General features: G+C 40.4%; 2 protein-coding genes across 5 annotated transcripts; one reads left to right on the top strand and one right to left on the bottom strand.

Annotated features, from left to right (window-relative positions):
• The first annotated feature begins 3,092 nt into the window (after window positions 1–3,092).
• On the top strand, window positions 3,093–10,921 carry pargl (poly (ADP-ribose) glycohydrolase, like). The gene is made up of 17 exons (XM_079449052.1): window positions 3,093–3,662; window positions 3,786–3,871; window positions 6,253–6,624; window positions 6,715–6,801; window positions 6,926–7,048; window positions 7,229–7,300; window positions 7,375–7,461; window positions 7,600–7,760; window positions 7,860–7,975; window positions 8,064–8,136; window positions 8,212–8,287; window positions 8,611–8,758; window positions 9,090–9,168; window positions 9,793–9,901; window positions 10,000–10,111; window positions 10,196–10,324; window positions 10,454–10,921. The coding sequence occupies exons 3-17, from the start codon at window positions 6,253–6,255 to the stop codon at window positions 10,558–10,560; spliced, it is 1,851 nt and encodes a 616-aa protein (XP_079305178.1). The 5' UTR covers window positions 3,093–3,662; window positions 3,786–3,871; the 3' UTR covers window positions 10,561–10,921.
• ogdhb (oxoglutarate dehydrogenase b) lies at window positions 10,820–25,309 on the bottom strand. Of its 4 annotated transcripts, none has more exons than XM_079449045.1 (23): window positions 25,160–25,309; window positions 23,914–24,301; window positions 22,175–22,363; window positions 21,730–21,823; window positions 19,794–19,909; window positions 19,510–19,664; window positions 19,230–19,376; window positions 19,036–19,126; window positions 17,241–17,420; window positions 16,279–16,407; window positions 15,942–16,121; window positions 15,698–15,850; window positions 15,503–15,605; window positions 14,570–14,698; window positions 13,963–14,113; window positions 13,754–13,881; window positions 13,213–13,391; window positions 13,005–13,076; window positions 12,799–12,924; window positions 12,549–12,621; window positions 12,303–12,466; window positions 11,994–12,148; window positions 10,820–11,706 (listed from the first exon to the last, which is right to left on the bottom strand). In XM_079449045.1, the coding sequence occupies exons 2-23, from the start codon at window positions 24,145–24,147 to the stop codon at window positions 11,592–11,594; spliced, it is 3,063 nt and encodes a 1,020-aa protein (XP_079305171.1). In that variant the 5' UTR covers window positions 24,148–24,301; window positions 25,160–25,309; the 3' UTR covers window positions 10,820–11,591. The 4 variants fall into 4 exon arrangements, 3 of the variants coding, with proteins under 3 accessions (XP_079305171.1, XP_079305170.1, XP_079305172.1); XM_079449044.1 differs by lacking the exon at window positions 21,730–21,823 and adding an exon at window positions 21,446–21,548; XM_079449046.1 differs by lacking the exons at window positions 10,820–11,706; window positions 11,994–12,148; window positions 12,303–12,466; ... (7 more) ...; window positions 15,503–15,605; window positions 21,730–21,823 and adding an exon at window positions 21,446–21,548 and having other exon boundaries at window positions 15,733–15,850; window positions 16,006–16,121; window positions 25,160–25,299.
• Between the last annotated feature and the right edge of the window lie 745 nt (window positions 25,310–26,054).

Below are 26,054 nucleotides of genomic sequence, written 5' to 3'. Positions count from 1 at the left end.
GCTCAGCAGCTCCCTGTTGCCCTGGAAACAGGTGCTGAGATTCTTTTGCCTTTTTTTCATTTTTCTCCTCGCTATCGATGTCAATGGCACCTCCCACAGGCACCCCTCCCCCCCGACCTGCTGCATCCCCCCAGCCCATATACTGCAGTCATTTAACAATGTCACAGGCTAGAACATCCAACCCCCTCTTCTTTCCAAACGCGCTCGCGAGCCACATCGCCCACTGTATCAGGGTCAAACAGCTCTCTGTCATTGATCCTTACGAGGGCTGTCGAATCACGCTTTTCCAGTTGAGGCATCGGTCTGACCCCTAACTAATCTCCGCACAGCCGCCCTGGCAGATTGCTAGGTGGCCTACTGCTGCCAGCTCTGCCCGTATTTCTGTTCCTATTGGTCGAGCCAAAAGGATACAGACAAAGAGTAATCTGGCTGCTGAAAAGACATCTCGCCCCTCCCCGACACGGTGTAGATGTCAAATGCACAACCTGGTACATGGGCGCCATGGACTGATGTTTGCTTACTTGCCGTGCAGATGTGCAGTTTAAAAAACACAATTGAACACTTATTTGTCTCGGTTCTATTTCGGTCCAAAGCGTAAAAAGAGGCACGTACGCAGAAAGATTTCATCTTCTGGCCTTTTTAAGTCAACATTGTTGTTTAGCGGGGCCCTTGCTGCATTCCTTTGCAGTGACTTCTCTCTCTAGCCTGAAGAGGAACATTCCTGGGAAGTGGCTGACCGACAATAACAGTCGGCAGCTGAAGGGGGCAGGATCAGAGAGAGAGAGAGAGAGAGAGAGAGAGAGAGAGAGAGAGAGAGAGAGAGAGAGAGAGAGAGAGAGAGAGATGTTATTTCCACTCTTGTTGTATGAGACCGCAGTACAGAAAGAGTGAAACATGAAGGTGTAGGCTACTCCATCTTTCAGGTCTGTGGTTCTTAGAGGGTCACAGGTCTGTTCTGATAAAGAGAAGAGAAAGATAGCAAATGCAATTTAAACATGTTATAGTGCACAGTTTCGAATGAAGCTTCGGGGGAAATGTTACCTTTTAATGTAACAACAGCAGAAGAGCAATTTAATTTACCAAATATAAATTTCTACTTCCTTTAAAAATGTACGTATTCATCCTCAAGTCATTTCAAACCTGAATTTCTTTCTTCTGCAGAACATTAGAGAAAATATTTTGAAGAATGTTGACAATTTAACAACACTGAACCCCCATTGACTTTCATTATATGAACACAAAACCACAAAAATACATTTCTCAAAATATCTTATTTTGTGTTCCACTGAAGAAAGATGGGGAAGACTACAGTGGGTGAACTCTCCCTTACCTAAATCATTTTGCTTCTTGGTAGGCCTTTGGAGCTCATAGTAATTTTTTTAAAATACCTATTTAATCGCTAATAGTCAATCCAAAGTAACAAAACCACTTATTCAAAACACATAATCCAAGATACCTTACCTGGCATAATATCGTCAACCAATGTCATATAAGAAATGTGGAGTCACCTAAGGCACCATGTGTTGTGTAAAGCTGGTAGACAGTAATGGGCAACTCAACAGCAGAAGCAGCCATTGAAAATGGCATTCTGTCCGTCTCAATCTCACCATGCTCTTCCTTATCAAAATGAAAACCGAAATACATCGTGTTAACAAAGACATACTCTTAAACAGATATTTAAGATATCATTAGGACACAACATGACTCTGCCGTTGAGTTTTAGGTTATAGGGTCACGATTGTGTATAATGAGATTGTGGCTCAAAACAACAGGATCGAGCAAGCTTCTCGTATTTAAAGTGAGCTGTTGTTTCTCTGGCCTGAGGTGAATCTGTGAATGATGTCCTGCTGAGCTCAGGTCACTTCGACACAACACGACACAAAACAGTCTTTGGACAATGGTTAGAAGCTAGAGGTCTGTGAAAATTTCAAAAATAGCTTTTCAAGAACAACCCAAAAACATTTTTACAGAATTGTGCCTAAAAACAGAAGCAGGGCCGGTTTATCATATAACATTTGGATTGAAATATTGTGAATATTTGAAATACAGATTATGTATATTATATTCAAACATGCCTGTCCGTTTAATTAGACTTTTTAATGAGAAATCAACCAGCCGAAACATTTTTATATGAATGAAAATATGAATTTTAAAATATTGAAGAGATGCAATAACTGGAGTGTGGCGCCATCTCATGGTTAACTAACGAATAGTCACCGAAGGGATAACCAAACTTATTTTAAAACATTAAATAAGTCTACACACAGACGTGTATCAGGAAAGAAATACTGACAAAAATCATATCTTGAAAAATATAACATAAACATAAACACGAAACGTGAAATAAATGTAACAGACTGTAATTAAACAGGCACCAAAAATGAACAAATACATACATGAATAGACAGACCAAAATAAAACAATAAACACGAACATAACAAGAGTATAGACTAGTAGACGAATTTACACAAAGTATGCAATAACCGAACAAAATCTCCCGGAAAGACGTCATGTGTCTCGACTCATGCTGTTTAATGACGTCATCCTGACTGCGCTGTGCGTTCTGGACAGTCTCCGTTCCAATAGCATATGTAGACTGGTCCCTACTCCCTGAGCACGAGTTGACATAAGTCAAAAATACATCATGCATCTAATCATAATCATAACGTTTTGTTTAAGTTTGTTTCTCTTTGACTGCTGCAGCTTTGACTATTAATATTTGTAGCTCTACTGTAAGGCAAAATGAAAATACATTTTAATTTAGTCATCTATGTGAAGATGTGTCGTGTCGGTCTCACCTCGTGAACTTTTTTTCCCACGGCCAGCGGTAAACAATCCTGAGGTAACTTAAATAATGGCAAAAAGAACGGCTGCTTCAATTTATATAACAATAAAACGGGATTTAACCGCTAAACAACATGAAGCAAACCATAGTATTTAATATAATTTATCAATTTAAATCACATATGGGAATTTGGTTGCTTTTATAGGCTTGTTCGGCTTGATGCGGCGCCGCAAGATCCGACAGGCGGAAGACATCGAAGTACCGCGAGAGTGATTCGAAAAACCATTAAAAGTTTGCTTTCGAATCGCTCTCGCGGTACTTTGATGTCACTCGCCTGTCGGATCTTGCGGCGCCGCATCAAGTCGAACAGGCTTTTCGAGTCTCCACTTCCGGCGACGTACCGATGTTCCCTTATTCCCTATGCCGTTCGAAGTGCCCTTCGAACTGAACACGTTCGCTCCCTTCGGATTGGGATCTCACTTAAGATGGCGGAACACCCTTCGAAGTCCACTTCGCAGTCCACTTGCGGTGAAATGTAACTCAACTCGCTTTACACTTTAAACCCTCGAAATAATTTTTCTTGAGAAAAATGTATGTTGTTCTTGTCTCTACAAAAGGGGGTTGACTAGAAGGAAACAGCTACCTCCACTGGGCATGCGCACTTCAATACCGCATCATTTTTGTCACTCTGAAAACTATTTTTATAATTTTTGTAAAGTAAGGTTTAGTGTTGGGTAGGTGAAGGCGTCAGCTATTGTAATTTATTTTAATTATACGGCGAGGTTTTGCGCCACTTCCGGCCGTGGCTGTATCCCTTCTAGAGACAACCGTGCAAAAGCACCTTCTGAGGGTTAAAGTGACAGTCACGTGATGAGAGGTGAGAGATGTGTTATAGTGATGCGCTGTTAATAAGTTACCATGGAATCAGTTACAACTCTTTAAAAAAAGTACGATGTATATTTTCTCTAACTGAGATGCGCATTATTGTATTTCCTTTCAGGCCACATGTTGCTTTGCGTATCATCACTTTCACAATCGATGTAGATTCTCACTCGCAGATGCTGAACGTCAACACGAGCCGAACAGGTGAGTGACAAATGTACAATTTCTGCATCTATGTGAAATGAATTGTGTACATTTCTGTGCATTTCAATAAGTCACATCGTTTTTAAACCAGTTTACATGTTTTTATGGAAACGAAAGTGAAAGGGTTTCAAACACCACAGTAAAAATATATCAGCACTATAAGTTGGTAATTTACGTGTGCGTTTATACGTTTAAAAGACGTAAATTAGCATTTACTTTAGGCTACTTCTACTATAATAAAACCAAGGTTATTTTTCCTAACTAGGGCAGATAACTACACAACATATCTTCATAGTGTAATGCAGTAGCGGCGCCAGGATTTCGATTGTAGGTGGGCCTCCAGAAAAATGGATGGGCCAGTTAAAATAAGCCCAAAAAACGGGTTCCCCTTTATCTCCTTTCAGCGCTTTGGACTAGAGGTCTTCACGGGTCCACTTAGATCCGAAAACCCGAGGTCCGGCCCGAGACCCGAGCGGGTTCGGGTCTAAAAGATTCACGAAAGCTTCGGACACGGGTCGGGTATATTATTAGTGTCTTCGGGTCTCGGGTAATATAAAGTAAACATTGTTTTGCTTAATTGACCCGAGGAAGACCCGAACTATCCTGTACAATAACAGCGCGTCGCTTGTGTGTGTGCGTTACCAACCCCCCCCCCTTAGCCGATCGGTTGAAAGCCACGCAAATCTTCCGAAAGTCGCAGTGATCTGAAATCACCTTAGAATTGAAATCCCGAAGTTTCCAACGCTGCAGGGGTTTGCACTCGATGTAGTTACCATCGTATTCAGGAAAAACATACTTCCACCAGGCGACCAGAAGTAGATATTAAACGACGCGCACATTTCAGTACTACGCGGTTTGGGACACATTGTTGAGACAGAATGTTCGCGCGAGTGGTTGCCATGTCGTCACTTATTTAGATTTGATTCAGCTAAAACTGGCACAACCCATTTAGCCTCAGTTTGCGCAATTTGCCAGAGCAAAACAAGAGGATCAACGTGTTCATTGCCATATCAATTTCATTAATACACGTCGGTTTACATTCAGGACTTGATGGAGAGAGGGCGGCCGAGCAGGATGGTAGCTGGTCACTAACCGCATTACTTATGGCAGGAGTTTCCTCCTCCTGCTCCTCGGAGCGTTTCTTACTGAAATTAAATGAAAATAAGCTGCTTTGCTTTGCGTTTCATAGCTACCGTGTGCAAAGAAAAACTTGGCTAGGCTACAGAAAAAAAGAGAGAAGAAAAAAAAGAAGAAAAAGTAGCGGCTAGTTTTTCTTCTTTTTTTTCTTCTCTTTTTCATTCATTGAGCTTGCTTGAAAAGCTTGCGCGCCAACGTCATTCATTTCATTGGATCACTAGCTGGTGACGATGCAGCCTGTGGGCGGGCTTAAGAGTCCACACGTGGGGTAGAAGGTTATTTTAGCCGCTGAAAGCTTTCCTCGGCCTGGGTGAAAACGGGCGGGCCCAGACCTAAAATGGGTGGGCCCAGGCCCACCCGGGCCCAATGGTAGCGCCGCGACTGGTGTAATGCTTCCAGTGATGCACATTTGTAAACAAAATTCTAAACAAACAATCTGGAGATCTACTGTGTAAACATCTGCTAAACATCTTAGAAAGAGCTGATGTACATTTATTCTAAATCATTCACATCTTACAGACGTCTTCTAGAGGTCTATATGACATCTGACAGCAGACGTCTCAAGAGATGTAGGGCAGATGAGCGCACACAGCATCTGACAGAAATCTTGCAGATGTTAAGTAGATGTCTGCCGGATGTCATGTGCTATCAGGGTGGGAACACGTTGTGGTCTTTGCTGAAATAAACGCGTTTTACTGCAAATTCTTTTTCAGTACAAAGATTTCCTTTTTTTAGGAAAACCGTAAGGTTGATCCCTAAGAAAAAAACATAATACACTTCCTCAGATCAGTCTGAATATATGTGTAAGGTTTGGTGACTGTAGTTTTTTAAAGGTATAGAGGAGTTAAAGTCAGGAAATTTAGCCTCAGAAGAAGAATTATTAGTTTAAGTGAAACATCAGTATGTTGGCTTTCTCAATGGTTAATAAGTGCACCCATGGGAGAAGTGTAGGCCAATGCGCTAAAACAATAACAATGAAAACAATTTCTGTATTTAAACAGCAAAATTGCATGTTGTCTAGATAAGTCATTTATTAATTTAATAATTTTAGCCCTCTAAACTGTTTAGCTGCCCCTAAGCACCCCAAAGAAAAAGTCCCGGCGCCGCCCCCGTGTGTATGGTTGTTTTCTCTCAATAGAGAACATTGGGGTTTGGCAGTCATATTTACACCACACCACTCATTTCTGTTTGTGATGACATGGACATGCTTGTTAATGCACATTTCTGTTTTCTTGCGGCTCTAGATGTCTCACAACGACAGCAGTCAGGTTAGGAATTGTCTGAATCCGACAGATAAAAGTGATACAACTAAAGCATCAGCAGGGGAGACGTCACAGAAGCCCCCACAGAATGACTCCAGAAAACCCTCATGTAGTGAATCTGGAGCCGGCGGAGCAACAAACCATCCGCAACGTACTGAACCTGGCGACAGAAGAGCTGCAAACCAGCCTTCACAACATCAATCTATGGGTGAAGGGTCTCGTGCCTATTCATTAAATACTCCCACGTCAGGGGTCCGAACAGGAAACACATACCCCTTCAGCAAACTCGAGACACTGCAGGCGTGTGGCATGGGCCGGCTGTCCTTTATAAGAGACCATACAGTTCTGATAAACGTAAGGCTGCATCTTAACATAATGTTCGCTACAATATGAATATACATTGTGTCTTTGAGGTTTAAGTTCATTTTACTCATTTTGCTACAGACAGAATACCTAGGTAAGGGTTGTATTGCACCCCACACTGGCAAAATAGTTTGGGATGGTCTTCATGTGAAGTTACCGCATTTGTATGTAAGTATTTAAAAGAAAAAAACGTTTGCATTTTAAATTGACTTTCAGTCTCCAAAAGTTGCATGTTATCCTTTGTTTAATTGATTCTTCTGATCGGTTTATTCTGTATCCATTCTTCCCATAGCCACAGCCCGCTGGCCACCAGACATCCCATAAGACTCATCATGCCCCGCTCTCTCGGTGGAGCGTCACCTGTAATGCGCTGAAACAGCTCACCAGAGGCCATTTCTCTATCGGAGATGTTCAGGTTTTGTAATAAAATAAACAAAACAGTGCTTCTTAATCCTGTGCTTACTTAGTAGAGCATTATGTTTGTAATGCAGGGATCTGGGGTTTGATCCCAGAAATCACACATACAGAAAAAATATAACAATGTAACTGAGTTTGCCTTTGATGGTGTGATCTGTTTTTTGTTGTCTGACTCTAGACTGCGATAATGGATTACAATTCTGACTACAAAAACAAATGGACCTTTGAAGTGCTTTATCATTATGCACAGGTCAGTAAATAAAACCAGAGGAAAGGTAAATGTGAAAACTACGTGCTTGACAGATTTATTCTTTTTCTCCACAGAGACTGCAAAAAGAAGACAATAATCTCGAAACGGTGATCCCTAAAATGGCCAAACTTGCTCTGGAGTTACCTGAACTCATTAAAAAGGTGTGTGTGGATTTGTTTCTTTCCACAAACATTGTGTGATATTGCCAAGGGAATAGAATTGCGTGGCATTGTTTTCAGGCTATAATAATGTCCATAAACATTTCAGTGATACAAAACTCCTCTTTATTGTAAATCCAGAGCATCCCTCTTCTGAGAAGTCAACAAAACAAGTCCATCACTCTGTCTCAGCAGCAGATATCGTGTCTGTTAGCCAACGCTTTCTTCTGCACCTTCCCTCACAGAAACAACACTAAACCCGGATCAGAATATGAAACGTTCCCTACCATTAATTTCAGCAGGTGGAACACTCTTTACACTCACATTATAGACTGAAACCACACTACACAGTTTGATATCTTGAGGGTATTAAATGCAAAATTATGTCTTTTTTGCGGTAGTCTGTTTGGTAATCATCCAAAAGATGCAACGAAAGAAGCCCAAAAGGCACAGAAACTAAGAGCCATATTACAATACTTCCACACTGTGACAAAGGAAGATCCACATCTGTCAGCAGGTACTGAACCAAACGCTTCTAAACCCAAAAATGTGAAACCCACACACATATATATGAAAGAATGAACAAGATATATTCTCTTCAACAGTGGAAAAACCTGATGGAGTGGTTACTTTCGAAAGGATTTGCATACCTAAAAAAGAGCTACCCATATGGAAGGCGTGAGTCGAGTTTGTAACATGGCATATAAACTACAGCGAGTCATCATCCGTGTTAATAACTGTGTTTGACTTTAGTGAGAAAAAGCTCTTGAAAAACCTTCACGTCTCTTCAAAAGGGTCCATCGAGGAGGAGGGTTCTGGTTTACTGCAGGTTTGTTTTTTCCAGATCCAGACATTTGACGTTTTCATTTTAGGGCAACTTCAATCTACATTCCCGGATTTAAGTGATAGTTCACCCATGAATACAAATTCTGTCATTATTTATTTACTCTCATGTGCTTGTAAACCCAAATACTTCTTCAGTGGAACGCAAAAGCATATATTTTGTGAAATGTCTCAGTGGTTTAATGCTCACACATTAGAATTATGTATAAACGTATAAAAAAACTGCACTGTGCAAGCTAAGACAATATTAATAAATTGATCAAAATCACGTTTGCATACAGATCTCTATCATAATGTTGTGTTGGACAGGTGGACTTTGCCAGTAAATATATTGGTGGTGGAGTGTTGGGGACAGGACTGGTTCAGGAGGAGATTCTCTTCCTCATGAGTCCCGAACTCATCGTGTCCAGACTCTTCACAGAGAAACTGGATCATAATGAATGCCTCAAAATCACAGGTACATCACAGAAACAACACAGTTCTTGTTTAAATCACGAATAGGTCCGCTCTTCTTCATCCTCAAGTTAATCAAAGGTAAATAACTGACATGAAATCAACTTATCAATGCATTTCTGTTGAAAATACATTTCAGTTGATTTATTTACAATAGAAAAATATTTTAACACAATGGCTGTAATGCTACTGATTGTACTTATGATTCAAAACAAAAGATTAAAAGAGTAAACATGATGTAAGCAACATGACAGTAAGCAGATTATTAAATGATCAAATATGAAATATTTTGTTACTGTTTTTCTTGACAAGTTTCATTTCTGATTTCTCTTCAGGGGCTCAGATTTACAGCAGTTATTCTGGTTATAGCAGAAGCTTTGAGTGGGATGGTCCATACCATGACATTACTAAACGGTATATATTTATGACAAATACGCATATTTTAAACATTAAACATGGCCCTTGCATGACTGTGTAATTACCGAACGTTCTCAGCATTATTTTATTAATAAATAAAATCTTTAGTATTACCATTTCACACGTTTTGGAATAATATTTAAGTCATTGGATGACATAACATCAGTTGTATTGCAGTGGTGAAAGATGTTTAATGCCATATTCACATATAGTAGGTGCAATCTTTTTTTCCTACAAATCTGCTTTAAAGGGATAGCTCGCCCAAAATTAAAATATCTGTAACCCTCAGACTGTTGCTAACCTGTACACATTTCTTTGTTCTGCTGAACACAAAGGAAGATATTTGAAGAATGTCAGTAACCAAACAGATCGCATCCCCCCATTGACTCCAATAGTACACACTTTTCCAAATATCTTTCTAGCGTTTATTAAAACAACAAAATGTTTACAGTTTTGAAACAACCTGAGGGTCAATAAACGATGATCGAATTTTCATTTTTGGTTGACCTATCCCTTTAAAGCATTAGATTAAAGCTGTTAGATGGAAATATTTGGAATATCATGAGAAATGCATAGAGTCATTGTGTAACCAAACAATTGCCACGATTCTTTGATTGACAGTGACACCTGGAGAAGACGTTATCGTCAGATTGTCGCCATTGATGCTCTGGATTTTAAAAACACAACAGATCAGTACACCAAAGACAACATCACTCGTGAGCTCAACAAGGTCAGTTTCCAATCATATAAAAATCTACTACATAAATTCACCTCTTGATCAAAGCCCTTGTTATAAACATTTATTCAGCCTCAATGTTATTCTTACAGGCATATGTGGGATTCCGAAGAGATCCAGACATCCCTCCAGAAGATTCTCTTCCAGCCATCGCAACGGGCAACTGGGGTTGTGGTGCCTTCGGTGGTGACCCTAAACTCAAAGGTAATAAAGACAAACACATATCCCATCTGATCTTTAGATGACTGGTGACAAACACGGACCAGAATATGTTTGTGTCTTTAAAAGCTCTCATCCAGCTGATGGCCGCTGCTGTGGCTGACAGAGACATGGCTTACTTCACTTTTGGCAATGATAGTTTGGCAAAAGAACTGCAAAACGCATATAATCATCTGAAGACAAACAAAGTGACAGTAGGTATGTAGATTACTCTGTGCTGAAGATTGAAAGCACAGAACACTTTCTCTTGCCTGTCAATGCAGAGTTTTAAACCATAAATTTGCAAACAAGCTTTATCAAATGATATCTGACTGTTTTCTTTAATAGATATACTGCATAAGGCGCTGATGGACTATTGTGGACACGCTCGAGTAGGAACTGACCTCTACGCCTTCATCTTTAAGAAGATTGGGCTACAGGCGAGCCAGCTGTAAACCTGCTACTTAACATTGGAAATTAATTAAACTCAGCAAATGATTAGTATTAAATATAGAAAGCTTCTGGAGAGATTTAGTGTCTTATGAATCCAAATAATTAAGTAACATTAGTAAGAAAATCTTGGGTCAGTGGTGATGGAGTAGATAGAAGGACCTTAATTTATACAATATGTAATACAAATCTGTATACAAATCGCATATACTCTAATTCTACTGTCAAAGTTTTCCTTTTTGCTACATCGTATTAACAAAGAGAGAAACTGAAACATTGATGCTTTATTGAATTAAATATCATCATAATAATAGCTTGGAATAAACACAGTCTTAGGAAAATAAATATCTTAAATCCTGGACAGATTCCTGCGGCTCAAGTTTGTTTATTTAAATAATCAAGTAAAATGATTGTTTCAGTTGCTGATGTCATGTGAAGTTCATGATCATTTGGCACGGAGTGTTTACAGGGCGGAGGAGAGCAATGTAGGATGAGGAAGAGGTAACTACAGTACCAAAGGTGGTACTTCCAGATACATTCAATAACAAATGCAAAAATGCAAAGAATACAATAAAAACGCAGGCAAAGTCTATTCCTCTTGCAATCATTTAAAAACACTGATGGTTTCTTGCATGCCCCCAAACGTCCTCATGCAGTTATTGTCCCATTTCTGAGAGACGTCCCATGGTTTCCTCAACAGTGAACACATTGGTTTGGTTTGCTCTTAAGGGGGATTCAAAAGGAAACTGTGCTAGTATTGACGTTCAAGCTTTCACGGCTTTGTTAAAACCACCCTTAACATGCCTTAGAGAAACATGTGCACTCTTAGATCCGTTATTGTGCAATTATTACTAATTTGCATTATTTAAGAAAATCTGCATAGACTGCCCTGTCTTAAAAAAAGTGGGGTTGGAAATTTGATTGATCCACTGTTTGATGAAAAAGGTGATATATAGCTGTCTACTTGCTTTCAAATGTTGGAAAACAAGGGACGGAGGAATGGAAATGAAGAGTATGATGGTGGAATGGATGCTGGTTAGGACTGGAATGCATCCAGATTGAAGGATGTGTCCAGAAACCTCTGCAACTCCATGAGATGAGACTGCTTGTTCCCTGTGGCGGGGGCAGCTGCGGGTTCACGGCCAGCGTACCTGAGAACACCACAAACACAGGAACACATGTGATAATTCAGTGTGACTGCTGTGTCAGGGTGAGTCCCATGAAAACATATACAGATTCATCATCTACATAAAATATCGAAACCTTTACGATTTAAATACTTGAATTGGGATGAAAAATGCTAAACAAAAAGAAAAAATAACCTTCATCTTCATTTTCCTTAAGCATATCTTTACATTTTAATCCGTTCTTTTGTGGCGAGTCATGAGCTGGACATGTACACAGATTCACCCTTCATATAAAAGCATTGTAGCGTTACCAGACGGGCCGAGTGTTGTTGAAGGTTCTGCTGATGCGTGGCTTGACGTAGTCGTAGTAACCTTGATTCTTGTGTTCCTCCTGACACCACATCAACTGTGCCTGTGGAAACTTCTCCGCCTCTGATTTCACCAGGTCAAACGGGAATGGAGAGAGCTGTGCCATAAACACATGGTTAAATAAACACTGCATGCAATGTGTGAGGATGTTTGAGAACTTTAATAAAATCTTTTCATTTTAAAATAATAACCTTTGAAGTGTATAATATGACCGATTGAATGGAGACCCCAGTAATGGTGTGTGCGTGTACCTGCTCAATGCGGCTGATAGCCACTTTATCCTCCAGACCTCTGCTCTTTCGTTCTTTGGTGAGGTCATAGTAAACTTTTCCTGTGCAAAAGATGAGACGCTTCACATCTGCTGAATTCTGGGAAGCGCTTCCCTCCTCCGGGATCAAGCGTCTGAAGTGTGTGCCTAATTGAACCCAAACACACATCAGATCATCACTACAACGTCCTTTTGGATAGTCACTTCAGATGCAGCCGGTGACAATCACCTGGTAGCATGTCCTCGAAGCTTGATTTGGCCTCTGGGTGGCGCAGCAGCGATTTGGGTGTGAATACGATAAGCTAAGACAAATAGGAAATACAAGATTCAAATTTAAATCACTTTCATTCAAATATCGAAGAGTAAGCTTTCAAAGCAGCAACCTAAAGGAAAACAGTTTTATAGTGTTCTCCAGTTAGACCACTCATGAGTTTAAGGACAGAACTTAAGGACAGGTTACAGAGTTAAAAATATCTCACGGGTTTTCTGAAGGGGAGAAGGATCTGTCTTCTCAGAACATGGAAGTAGTTTGCAGGAGTGGAGCAGTTCACCACAATCCAGTTACAGTCGCAAAGCTGGCGAACAGGAAAGTTCTCTGTGATTTTCTGCAGGAACAAAACGCGTATTAGTTGCAAGCATTGCATACGTTTTAATGATACTATTTTAATTTGGAACAAAATATTACCGGGAACACATCAGGGTCATCATTGCACATCTGCAGGAATCTCTCTGGACGAGCGGATGAGTGCTCTGGACCCTGGGCACATTAGTTTAAAAGAAAAGTGTAAGGCAATGTTAGGAGAAACTGTAAAAATAATATTGTGCATATAGAAATGAGGACTGTTATTTCAGAACATTTCTTCAGATTTTGGCACAGCATCAACCACACACACCATGCCCTCCATGCCGTGAGGCAGCAGGAGGACGATGCCGTTCTGCCGGACCCATTTGGCCTGTCCGGGTGAGATGAACTGATCGATGATACACTGGGCTGTGTTATGAAAGTCTCCAAACTGAGCTTCCCACAACACCAGCGCGTTAGGACTCGCCATAGCAAAACCAAGCTCAAAACCTGCATACACACAAAACAAATCACATAAGCGCATGCTAGCATAGTGTCCAGCCCTGGACACAATATAAAAATAAATCGCTCAGATGCCTTTTGTACAACACAAAGTAAAAAAATGCATGGATGAGACTTATAGAATGCTTCTATAGTTTACATTTATTATCTTATAAATCATATAAATAAGTTCATATATGGTATACACAAAAAATGCAAAAATAATACATTGTCATAATAAACAGAAAAAATGTGCTAGTAAAAAAACATTTAGGCTAGTACATAAAACCCTTATTTCTAGGTCTTATTTGTGGATAAATGCAAGAATGTAGAAGGGCAAAAAACAATCAAAAAGATGTATGAAATCCGACCTAAAACCCCAAATTCAGACAGGGAGCTGTTACACACGGTGTAAGGAGCCTGAATTGGATCTATATAGTTCATGGGAATACAGGTCCTCTTGTCCACATTCTGATCGTGTAGCACATGATGCCGATGACTGTGAAGCGAACAAGAAAGATATGAAGAAAGACACACACTTACAAATTTGCATACACTGGTGTTAAATATACAATCTGACCTGAAGGTGCCTCTCTCCACATCCTGACCACTGAGACGCACATGAATGCCTTCCATCAGAAGAGAGCCGAAGGCCATGTATTCACCCAGAGCCCAGTCCACAGAGCGGTTCTCCACCATCCCTGCCCTCCCTTTCAGAATACGGGCGAGACCTTAGAGGATAAAAGACAACGATGAAGTAAAATAGTACAGAGGTACTGTACATAACATAAACATAGGGTTTGAGCAGGAGACAGTCAAAATGTATACTATTTTTTTCAGATTTTATTCCAGGCTGTACTACAGGATTGTGTATTGCAGTGGGAGCATGACATGTCTATAGATTAACAATGTGTGACACTGGACAAAAAAAAATACTGTCATAAATAGCACAGGAACATGTAGTAATCTGATTAACAACTTCAAAAGGCAATTGTCTCATTTTTTTGCACCCTCAGATTACAGAGTTTTAACTTCTTGTATGTCGGCCAATTATCCTAATAAACCATACACCAATGTTACATTGCACCAAAAATAGACCCTTAAGACTGGTTTTCTTGTACAGGGACACATGTATTTAAAAGTCTAAACAACAGCACCAGAAATCAAAGTAAAGCGTGGATGTGCACCTCCGTGGATGGTGAAATCCTCCAAAGGTACAGATGAAGCCACGCCACCGATGTGACGGAGAACTTCTTCATTCAGACCTGTGGACGGACAGCTCATGCTCTTGGGCTGACCATCAAGAGTGAAGAAACCTGCGGACATTACAGAAATCCATGCATTTGCAAATTGTACACAGACACAAGCTTAAGTATCATGGAATGCATCGGGCAGATAAAACAGCACTCACATACGATGACATCAAATGCATTTGGACACCATGGCCTGGTTTCACAGACACGGTTTAGTTTAGGTCAGGACTATGCCTTAGTTGTATAAAGATATTTATGTTGGTTTTATATAAATGCTTTAGAAGAATACATTACTGATGTGCATCTCGAGACAAAACAATGGCACTGATATATTTTTGGGCAAGTTATATTCAGTAAAGACAGGTCACACATTCATTTTAGTCTGGGATTAGCATTAAAGTCCCAGTGAAATAAAAAATTACAATGCCTATTTTTTCATGAAATATTGCATTGTTTATTGTAAATAGTGGGTCATTTTCCGTTTCAAAATTATGTGCCCTCATAATCTTTAGTTAAAATCTGAAAATGCACTTCCTTTCTGTAATGACTATCCATCTTTAATGATTTATGTTAGATGGCTTAGGCGGAGCATCCATTAACTCCTCCCCTTCAACTGTAAGTCTGCTGCCAGTTTCATTTCAAAATGCAACGGCTGCTTACTTTTTATACATCGAATCAAATCGTAGAGAAAGACAAAAGCCACGCCCACTATTTTTCTCATTAGAAATTCGATTTCGTTCTGAAATGCGTCAAAATTCGGAAATGAAAATGATCGCAACTTCCGGTTCACAGCCTTGTCTTTGAAACTGGGCCAATATTTAATAGTAAAAATGTCTCAATGTCATAATGATCACTACACACACACACCTGGCCAAGGTGAGTCAAGCCAGTGCTTTATGTGAAGGATCTTCTCATCTTTAGAACGAGCGTAGGCATCCTCACAGATTTTATCATATTTGGTTATTTCCTCCTGCAAAAGTCAAAATACAGCACATGTCATTATGAGCTTGTTTGAAAGCAAAAGCCAACACAGGTCACACGGATGATACTGGTGAATCTGACCTCATACTCTTGTCTGGTCACAACTCCTTCTGCGATGAGTTTTTCAGCATATTTCTGCAAAACAGGTTTCTGTTTCTTAATCTGTTTGTACATCAGTGGTTGAGTAAACATTGGCTCGTCCATCTCGTTGTGTCCGTTTCGTCTGTAGCTCACCTACAGCACAAAAGAAAACGTCACAATCAAAGACCTCGTTTGGGTTAGATTCACCCTTCACAGCTTTCCCAAACAAAACCAGGTTCCTGACCAGATCAACGACCACATCTTTATGGAATGTGGCTCTCCACTCTGCGGCCACGTTGCACACGTACATCACAGCTTCCGGATCGTCTGCGTTGACGTGGAATATGGGAGCGTTGACCACTCTGGCGACGTCAGTGGGATACGGTGATGAGCGGGCCATACGTGGGTCAGTGGTGAAGCCAATCTAAAGAGGACAGGGTTTAGGTATTACACAAAAATTTTTTGTAAAAGAAAGGTATTTAAGATCTGTCAATACTTCTAAAACGGCACACTACATTTTATTTCAGGATATATAAATATCTGTATTTGACATTCTAGCACAATGATGAAATCTTGCTCACCTGGTTGTTAACCAACACGTGCACAGTGCCATGAGTGCTGTAGGATGGGAGGTCACTCAGGTGGAAGGTCTCGTAGACAACACCCTGACCTGCAAAAGCCGCATCTCCATGCAACAAGATGGACATCACCTAAAGAAGAAAGAACAGTGTTTCCATAACATCATTCTGTAAAGCATTTTCTTTTCTGTTCAAATCAAGACAATGCAAATATTAAAGGAATGCTTCACCCAAAAATGACAATTCTGTCACCATTTACTCACAGTCGAGTTCTGTAGGAAATCTGTATAAACTAATAGATAAAGAGAAATATATTTAGAAGAATGCTTCTAACCAAATAGATTTAGCCCCCCATTGACTCCCATAGTAGGGAAAATTACTTTATTATTTTGTTTGTTCTGTTGTATGTAGGACAGCAAACATTTCTGAGACACTTTTGACCACTATTGCACTAAGGTGGTCAATGGGGGGCAAAATCTGTTTGTAAGTTATAAGCATTCTTCCAAATATCTTTCTCTGTGTTCATCAGAACAGATAAATGTATACAGATTTGGAACAATTTGAGGGTGAGGAAATCATGACACAATCTTTTTTTTGGGTGAAGTATCCCTTTAAACAATTCTAGTAAATGTTGACAAAATATGACCAATCACATCAGGTGCTGTATCTTCGTTTAATCTTTGAACACAGGTCTCTGGACCTGGAATTGACAGTAAAGTTTGAGTTTTGGCATCAAAATGGCAAGTTAGATCAATCAAAACTATAACCAAATATGAGCAGCCTTTCTCTTCAGGATTTTTTTTTTATATCATTTAAATTCCCCAAATATCATGGAGAATTAAATTCAAAGACTAACTAAAAACAACAGGAATTGATAAGACATCAATAACACAGAACACACAGATAAAATGGATTTGTCAATATCTTTTGACGTGTTGTCAGAATACAATAAGTGTGACACACACCCTTTTACCGTCAGTGTCACCGCAGTAGAACTGCTCTGCTTTGGTCTTGCCCTGCACAACAGGATCCACAGCCTCCAGATGTGACGGGTTGGCCATCAGAGAGAGGGTGATGTGGCGGTTGGTGACCCGGTTGATGTGTCTGTGGTACATACCCAGATGATACTTTACATCACCGGATCCCTGCGATATGACGACAAACCAAAACATTAACATTACAACTAGTGCTACATTCATATATAACAGTATTTTCCAGATTTAAACTGGTTTCGGGTACATGGCCGTATTTTATTATAACTTTTTATACTGATTGAGAGAGGAAATACTGCAGTCGATTTACTATAAATGCCCTTTATTCTGTCATGGTGAGTGAAAATTATAGAAAAATGCCACACTAGTATTATACAGGTTTGTAAGTCCCACAAAATGATGCTGTTTATAAAGAGTGAGGTGGCACACATGATGAAGTGAAGGAATCAAAATGCATGAAAGTTGCAGTCAAAATACAGAACCTTTTAATCGTTCGAATTTCACAAACAAGTCAGTTTAGTTTATATAGAAAAATGATGATTCAGTAGGGCCGCGGCAGACAAAGACCTGTGTGAATGGCTGGTCACACTGCAACAGTGGAAAGGGACCCCACTGAAACAGTTGCGCGCTGCGCCATGTTCCGCACATTGTTTAAACTACGTACACCGGTATATATACAAAATTCATATAATAACAAAAATACACCCTGGTATTCAGTATGAACCGGTATACCGCCCACCACTAATTACAACCACAATTCCAGAGTCTCTGTTGAGACAGACATATAGTTCAGGGTGATGTGTAGGGCATGACATTCAGTTTTTCCAGGAATGTGATTCTTGGGATTGGTTATAGAGCTAATGATGTTTCATACATCACTGCCCAAAATCTCTATATGAATGGGAGCTTTTCTTTCAGCCTCTAAGCAACTATCATACAGAAGCCACAAAATAAAGTCATTTGAGAGAAAAATAAATCACCCAACACTACAAAATAATAATAAGGGGTCAAGACACCTATTCAATCCATTACTTTTTGTCTTTTTCTTCCACCATGGAAGTTGGTCTTGTTAGAATTATACATTTTGGATCAAAACGCTCATGCCGATTGTCAAGAATAATTCCCCGTCATTTTAGTTTTTTTTTTAATTCTTTTTCGAACTCGTCCTAGAGCTTTTGACCAGTTTGTACAAAATATGTACTGACAAAACTTTATAAGAAGATTTTCAATCGGTCAATCCGTTCTGGTAGAGTGCGTCTCGCATGTGACAACAAGCACGGCAAAATGGATTTCATGCCGTATCTTCGCCAAACTTTTATGTATCGACACGAACGGTATGGTCATGACAAAGGTTTCACACTGTTTCGGCACAGCGCCACCTACTGGTCCAGAGATATACAAAATGGCTATCTTTAGCTTATAACCGTTAAAAACTTTGGAATAAAATCATAAGAGTGGTCTTGATTCTTAGTCATGTGGCTGTATCTTTAAAAAACTTGGTATGCATCATGACTGGCGCCTGGTCTGCCTCATAAGGTTTTGGTGACAGCAGCACCTCGTGGCCAAAAGTTATAAGCAATTTTTTTGTGTTCTAACTGCTTTTCCCTGTATTTTTTTTCAAACTTGGTTGTCAAAATCTGATCATCTGACATCCAAAATATTTTCCTTTGGCCGTGGTTGGGCTTGATCCCCTTGATCATTCATTTTATGTGTAAACAAAGATCTGGTTTGGAACTTATTTACAGAATCAACAAGGTCTCTGGTTCACCTCATCAGCAGCTTCCAGCTTCGAATCGAACTGGCAGAAAATCTGCTCCAGCTCCTTACGGATCACATTTGCAAGTACATTCAGACGACCTCTGGTGATGAACAGAAGACTCAGATAAGTTTAAGTTACATCACATCATCCTTCTTCACACCCGCATATGCCAACCGAAAGTAAAAGCATTAACGCTGATTTACCTGTGTGGCATGCCCATGATAACACTCTCCACGCCGTTCTCACTGGATCTGTCGATGATGGTTTTGAGCGCAGGAATGAGAGATTCGCATCCTTCCAGCCCGAAACGTTTCTCTGATGACCACTTTCTCTGCAGGAACTCCTCAAACCTGACAGAAACACAGTATGAAGAGAAACACGTACATAGTGTGCATAAACTCCTCACACAGAGACCTCAGAGTGGCATTAATGCCTAAACAAGTATAAGAAGTTTTTTTGGTCACAATATCACATGTGAATCACCTGGTTGAGCGTATCATACGGGCCAGTAGAGTTCGCTTCTCATCCAGAGAGAACTGCATCACGCCTGGCTTCTCAAACTTCTGTCTGATCCACTTACATTGCTCCAGATCATTGATAAACATGAACTCCACCCCGATGTGCTGACAGTACGCCATCTACACAGAACGACGAATGTCATTTAAAAAGAAAAAATACCTTTTTGTTCTTCAGCAGAAAAAACACATGCCAAAAACAAAACTCTGAAACAGGGCTGCAGTTTTATTGTGGGTATGGTGAGTCGATACCTCTAAACGTCTGATGATCTCCCTGAGTGGAAGAGCGCTCTCACCGCCCCCGATGAAGGTGGTGGTGGGGAGCCGGAAAATTTTGTCCAGATCAGTCTCTTCCAGACCATAGAAGCCTGACAGCAGAAAGGAAAACATGGAAGGGGCAACCCAGAACAAGACACCACAGCGTATTTGACATACACACAAAGAAACAAACATGAAAGACAAATAAAACAGGATTAGTTAAAGCAGGCTGGAGTGTGCTGTGAAACATATTTTCATGATTAAAACAACATCATAGTAAACAGCTCATTATATACAAATGACAAAGAACAAGCACAAATGCTGACACAACACAGCGTTAGCAGAGGAAAATGGACAGGGTTAAAGGTCAAACAAATAAACAAAAGATCTATAACCCAGTGCCAAAGATAATACATGCATGTGATGGAGTGGACACAGCCTAGCGTTCATCGTGACATGTTGACTCAAACATTAAGTCAACATGTCCGGGTCAAACATTTATGATATTCTACACTTGGCCTTTATCCCAAATATTTCATTGGGGGATTCAGTGGACCAATGAAACATGGGAGAAGGTAGCAGTTAGTTCTCCAGCTATGACCTTAACGATAAATGTGCTGTAACACTGTTTAATCACACTGTGTACCATGAGTTGTACCACTGTTTTCTTAAATATATAGACGGTTTCAAACGACAACATAAACAAACGTTACTGCACATGCACACGTTCATGGACCGCGTAAAGTTCAAGTCGGCATATTTTAGCGGTGGGACCGATCCATCTATCAGTTTCAAGCGATCTGCAAATCCAGCATATGGCCAGCGTTTATATAACATCCATCACTGAAATGCAGTGAAAAAACAAACACACATCAACTTCTCTCACTACCGCAAGAGTAACGAGCTGCAGCTGCAGCCCAACAGTGCAGCCAATCTTGACAGTATGCGGGTATCCTATCGCTTGTCGTTTGATGCGTGGGCTGGTTATTTCAATCGCCTTGCTTCTCCGGGGGAAATTGCCCAATAAGGGACTAAGAAAAGTCATTACGAAACAGACTTTCATGTTCGAAAAAACATTCCGAAACCTATACGAACCTTGTGTATCGAGCACAGAAATACCACATCATCCGGCCAACTCGTTTTTTGACAAGTTTACCATGTTAAGCATGAGGAAACGTACGTTTAACATTGTAAATACATCGGAATGCATGAAACACTGTTAAATCACACCTTTAATCGTTGAACAGCCCTAACTTGAAAAACGATTTTCTCAAGCTTTGCCTTTAGGTGGGAATCTGTTCTTCTGAATGATGGGAACAGCTTAATTCATGAGAAAAATATTTACAATAGGCAAAATATATTTATAGGTATTATATAAAATTATATAGAGAGAAGCCCTTATTAATACCACATTTTTACTAGGTGGTTTAAATTACGCTGAACATAAACACAAGAAGTACTCAATAACTACTGATGCTGGAGGAATGTCTGTTTAAACTTCACCCATTGCAAATATCCAAACAGGTTTTGGCTCCATGCATGCTGGAGGAACGTAGAGAGCGTGTGATCTACTTAATAGGTTAAATGGCAAACAAACAAGTCATGCCACAGAAAACAGTTTCCTGAACGACTTTAAAAAACCTCACCGAGTTTATCAGAGGACGTGATAATATCTGCAGGGACACACGAATCGAGATCGGCATCCATAATTCCCAGAGGGTCCAGCTGTGCAACGTGGTGCCCGCGAATCTGATCCCCAAAGAAAAGACGACCAGACAAGATAGAAACCCCAAGAGCACAGGGCAGTTGTGAGAATGTCAGAGTCAAGACAAAAACACCAGAGAGATGACGGAAAACAGGGACAGAAGGACACAGAGCCATGTTAACACACGCTTGCACAGACACACTGCACACAACAAGCATTTCTCACCGACTTGGTGGAACCCGACAGTAGCCGGGGCATTGTCAAAATTTACACAACTGATGCCCAAAGGGTCGAGTTTGGCTATAAGATGACCTCTGACCTGTGAACAAGGCAACAGCACACACAGACCAACCATGGTGAAGGATCACATGTGTTTTTATTATTAAGGTGATTTTATCTTTTACTTAAATAACAAAATAAGTTATCAATATATTATTTTAACCAATGACTGAATCTCTCCAAATCTTGTTACTGCGATCACCATTTTTATTTACATGTGGCTCCAAGTTCCATAATAATATAATGTAATGCATAGCTGGTTAGGCAGCATCCTAACCAAGATGGAATAGGCGTTAAAGAGTCCATCAAATCATCATTTATAATTAAATCACTTGATCACAGCATACTTCAAAAACGTCATGGACCAACGCCTACATTTCTTAAGTCATACCTGGTACGCACGGATGAGGGATTGAACGGCTAGGTGGTCTTCCACCAGTTTTTCAACACTAGGTTGAGCTCCAACCAGAGCATGGGCTTCAGACAGTCCTGTCAGACTCATTCCAAGCGGAGGAGGGCTCTGGTACGCTGAGCCTGGAGGAGAGCCCGCGTTGGCATTACGGAAGAAGATGTCCCAAGACTGTTGAGAAGGATGCAAAGAAAAAACATTTGAAGTGCTGTGCAGAAAACATACTAAAACCTTTAAACACTTGAATTAGAAAATACCAAAGATGCAACAATCCCTTCATTTATCAAAAAATATGCAATATACACTAGAAATGAAGAGTTTATGTGCACAGGTTTCTGGGGAAATCTTGTCATTCCATGCAGACTAAACAACTGTTCTATACACTTGACAGGGAGGTTGCTGAATTGCATAAATGGTGTGTCTTGCATCATCACACAGGAAACTGATCTTCATCCTCCATTAAAAAAAAAAACGTAAGACACCAAAGTTCAGTAAACTAAACCGCTAATCTAAGACTGCAAAGGAACATTGGCAAAATGTTAGGTATACAGGGATGAGAGGATCCAGGAGCAGGTTGTGTCCCTCCGACCCTTGCTTCCCCCACAAGGTGAGATTCTGATCCACTGACACATCATTAAATTACCTCAGACTACCCTGATAAATGTCTAATAGGCTTTCCTACTTTAAAGAGCTCACCGTGTTAAATTGGGAACCTGTGCTGTATCTCCTTACAGCGGTTTGTGCTCAAGACAGTCTTAAACCTGCGGAAGTCACTGAAGACTTCCGCAGCTTACAGAATGACCTCAGCCAAGGTCACGATGTGCCTATTTTAAATAATAAGCTGAATACAAAGGCCTTTCCTTCGCTGTGTGCCACAAAAATGTCTTACACGTTCTGCCTAAAGTCTGGAGCTTTTATAGACATTATTCTTTATTACCCCTTGCGTGGCTTATGTTCATTCTGAGATTACATCTTCTCGAGTCAAGTGTCTCACTTGAGAGTCACTTATTCTAAGGTCACTGCCTTTAAATGCTACAGTGGCTAGTAAATAAACTTAAGAAACGTTTGAGCGAGGAATGTTGACCGACCCGTTACATTTCGAACACAGAAATACACAGAAGGGCAATGCCTCAGGTTTTACCACCGTACATGAGCAATTTTTCAGAGTAATGCAATCATTCCAGTTTCACAGAAAACATCTGTGTTTTGAAAACATTTTGAAAACCACACTGATCGTCTGACACAGAAAAGTAGGGGCTAAGCTTGCTGTCTGAAAGGAGAACCGGTGACATTACAAACCTCCTTAACAATGACCTTGGTGACCAAAGACGTAACACTACATGCTGGAGCGTCATCTTCATATCTCAGTAAAAGCACTGTATTTTTATAGGGATAGTTAACACAAAATTAAATTCATTTATTTAAGATAGTTTAAAACATGACGCTTATGAAGATATTGTGTGAAATGTTGCAGTGGTCTTGTGTTCATACAATGGAAATCAATGGTATTCAGTGTTGTTTGGTTACCAACGTTCTTCAAGAAAGACAAACAGGTTTGGAATGACACACTCAATAGAACCGGGATGAATTTATTTCATGTTTTATGGTTAGGCGTCCTCATTGCGGCATTGTGTTTTGATCCATCTACAAATTACTACACAAGAAGAACATAAAAACAGAATGGCAGGGCCACTTTCTTTTATCCAGAGGTAGCATCTCACCTTGTGCACACTCTTAGGGTTCTCCAGCCACGCATTGTACATCTCCTCCACATAGTTGGAGCTTGTTCCATTGAGAAAAGGCTCAGCAGCGACTGGGGCCGTGTAGCACCTAATGGGATGAAACGTCCTTATGCCCCGCGGTGCCACTGCGGTTTTCTGCTGTGAAAAACTTTGAGCACTCTGAGAGCATGTGAGCGGCCGCAGCCGTGCAGCACAAGTCCTTAAGTGATGCATCGCAGTCCGAAAAACAGCTCCACTGCCGCTCTGAACCCACAGCAAGAAAACAAACTCTCTCGCAGGACTAAATCCAGAAGGGTGTGTGTATTAATGAATCGAGATCGTCTTCCCACTCCGGCAGTGTGCTTGAAGTCCTGCGTGCTCCCAGAAGCTGAAGAAAACAACATGTCAGTGCGTTTTTGTGGGTTAAAATCACAATTAATGGGCAGCCCAGATATTCTGACTGTTCAATGGCATTTACTCAAATGGAGACATTTGTGAGATTTTAAGCTCTGGAGAAATATCAGAGACGCGACACTAAAGCAAAAACTTCCATCTGCGTCCATATCTATGAGAAATCAATAAAACAGAGATCTCACCTGTGTCTGATCATCTTCGTGCGGGCTGCCTACAATATTTTAAACCCCAAAACACATGACATCTACAGCCATAATAAGCCCAGAACCATTGTGTCGGGGAAGAACTTTATTTCCGTCCATAACAGCAGCTTAAAAACTCACAAAGGCATTTTAACATTTGTGGTGCTAAAATCGGACCTGAATCTAATGCGACCCCGTCCAATACTAATAAAACTTTATAATGGCATGTGAAAAACTATTCCAAGCAAATACGAAAACATATATTCAACAGCCAATGAAGGAAAACACACGCACAATAACTGTTAAATCTCATAAACTAGAGTTTAATGTAACGTCAGCCGTGTCTCTGTCCATGACTGATGGATAGAAGACCGGTTAGCGTCAGCTAACTCGAGCTAACAGCAAAAACTCTCCACAAAACCTTCACGTTTAAGTTTAAAAAGCAAACAGCCTGGAGTAAAGCCAGGAAAGGGCGAACCGTACGACTCAAATAACCCATATGACTTCGTATCCATTTAACGCACAGAGTTTCTCCTCAGTGCCGACGCGACCGCTGACAGAAGCAGAAGTGCCGCGCTAACGCCTCACTGACAGGAACATACAATTGCTGCAAACACAAAAATGAAACGATATGTAAACACGACACTTACGCAGTTCACTTGGTTTTGTGTAAAAAGGCGTTATAACACATGAAAGAGCGAGGTAACAGGAGCTGGATGCGCCTCGTGGTGAGTGTCGCTCGTTTCTAAGCAGCAGCGACGCGCGCACACGAGCGGACCGGAGATCCCATCGGCTCGCGTGACGTCACGTCAGGCGCACTACACGAGATGAAGGGTTGGACGTGTTTTCGCACGTTGCATTGTATTATTGTAGACCTCGGAGCCACAAATAAACAAAAATGGTGATCGTTTAATACCGTGAGATGCTGTGCGTCAAGGAAAAATAAATGTAAATTTTAACCATGGTGCCTTACCTCAAACTGCAAAGGATTTGTGGCTTGCAAGCCTGCTGAAAGAAAGCAGATGCAAATTCTATTGGTTTCCATAACAAAACAGCCTACCATTAACAACAGTACAATATAGTTATTTAGAGTGTTTTGCGTCTTGTTCCAGTCGGATTTAAAGGTGTTCTGCTGGTTCCCGTTTGTCATAACATCTGATCAGTAATAACATCTGACATTACCAGTAGAGACCAAATAGTTTTCTTTAAAATGATAAATGCAATACTATTAGGATGTCTGTGATGGTTTCTATTGTGAGGTAAGTGACAGGCTCCCCTTGGCCTTTGAACACGTTAAAAGATGATCTTGTGCATCGTGTCCATTTGTCAGAACGTTCTGAAACATGTTTTGTTGATTCCTTAAAACAATGATGTTACAAATGAAGATTAGATTAGTTCAATCACATTAATGATTGAAATGGTCAAGGTACAGAGGTATTGTTTATACTTTGGATATATATGTTCTGCTGAGTACAAACGGATAGTTGTGACGGTCACAACTGTACTTTGGCTCTGCTGGGAAATAAACTCACACAGTCTTATCTT

The sequence above is a fragment of the Barbatula barbatula genome, assembly GCF_947034865.1.
Source record: "Barbatula barbatula genome assembly, chromosome: 24".
NCBI classification, from domain to species: Eukaryota; Metazoa; Chordata; class Actinopteri; order Cypriniformes; family Nemacheilidae; genus Barbatula; species Barbatula barbatula.
This window is presented reverse-complemented; position numbering and strand designations above follow the sequence as displayed.

What these genes read in the sequence shown, in the direction of transcription:
- pargl (XM_079449052.1), top strand. Translation starts at nt 6,253, where the DNA reads ATGTCTCACAACGACAGCAGTCAGGTTAGGAATTGTCTGAATCCGACA. An exon ending in TACCTGAACTCATTAAAAAG is followed by an intron (nt 7,462 to 7,599) that starts GTGTGTGTGGAT and finishes TTGTAAATCCAG; the next exon opens with AGCATCCCTCTTCTGAGAAG. An exon ending in GACAAACAAAGTGACAGTAG is followed by an intron (nt 10,325 to 10,453) that starts GTATGTAGATTA and finishes TTTCTTTAATAG; the next exon opens with ATATACTGCATAAGGCGCTG.
- ogdhb (XM_079449044.1), bottom strand. Translation starts at nt 24,147, where the DNA reads ATGCATCACTTAAGGACTTGTGCTGCACGGCTGCGGCCGCTCACATGC. An exon ending in CGTATGATACGCTCAACCAG is followed by an intron (nt 19,377 to 19,509) that starts GTGATTCACATG and finishes TGTTTCTGTCAG; the next exon opens with GTTTGAGGAGTTCCTGCAGA. An exon ending in AGCTGGAAGCTGCTGATGAG is followed by an intron (nt 17,421 to 19,035) that starts GTGAACCAGAGA and finishes GTCATATCGCAG; the next exon opens with GGATCCGGTGATGTAAAGTA.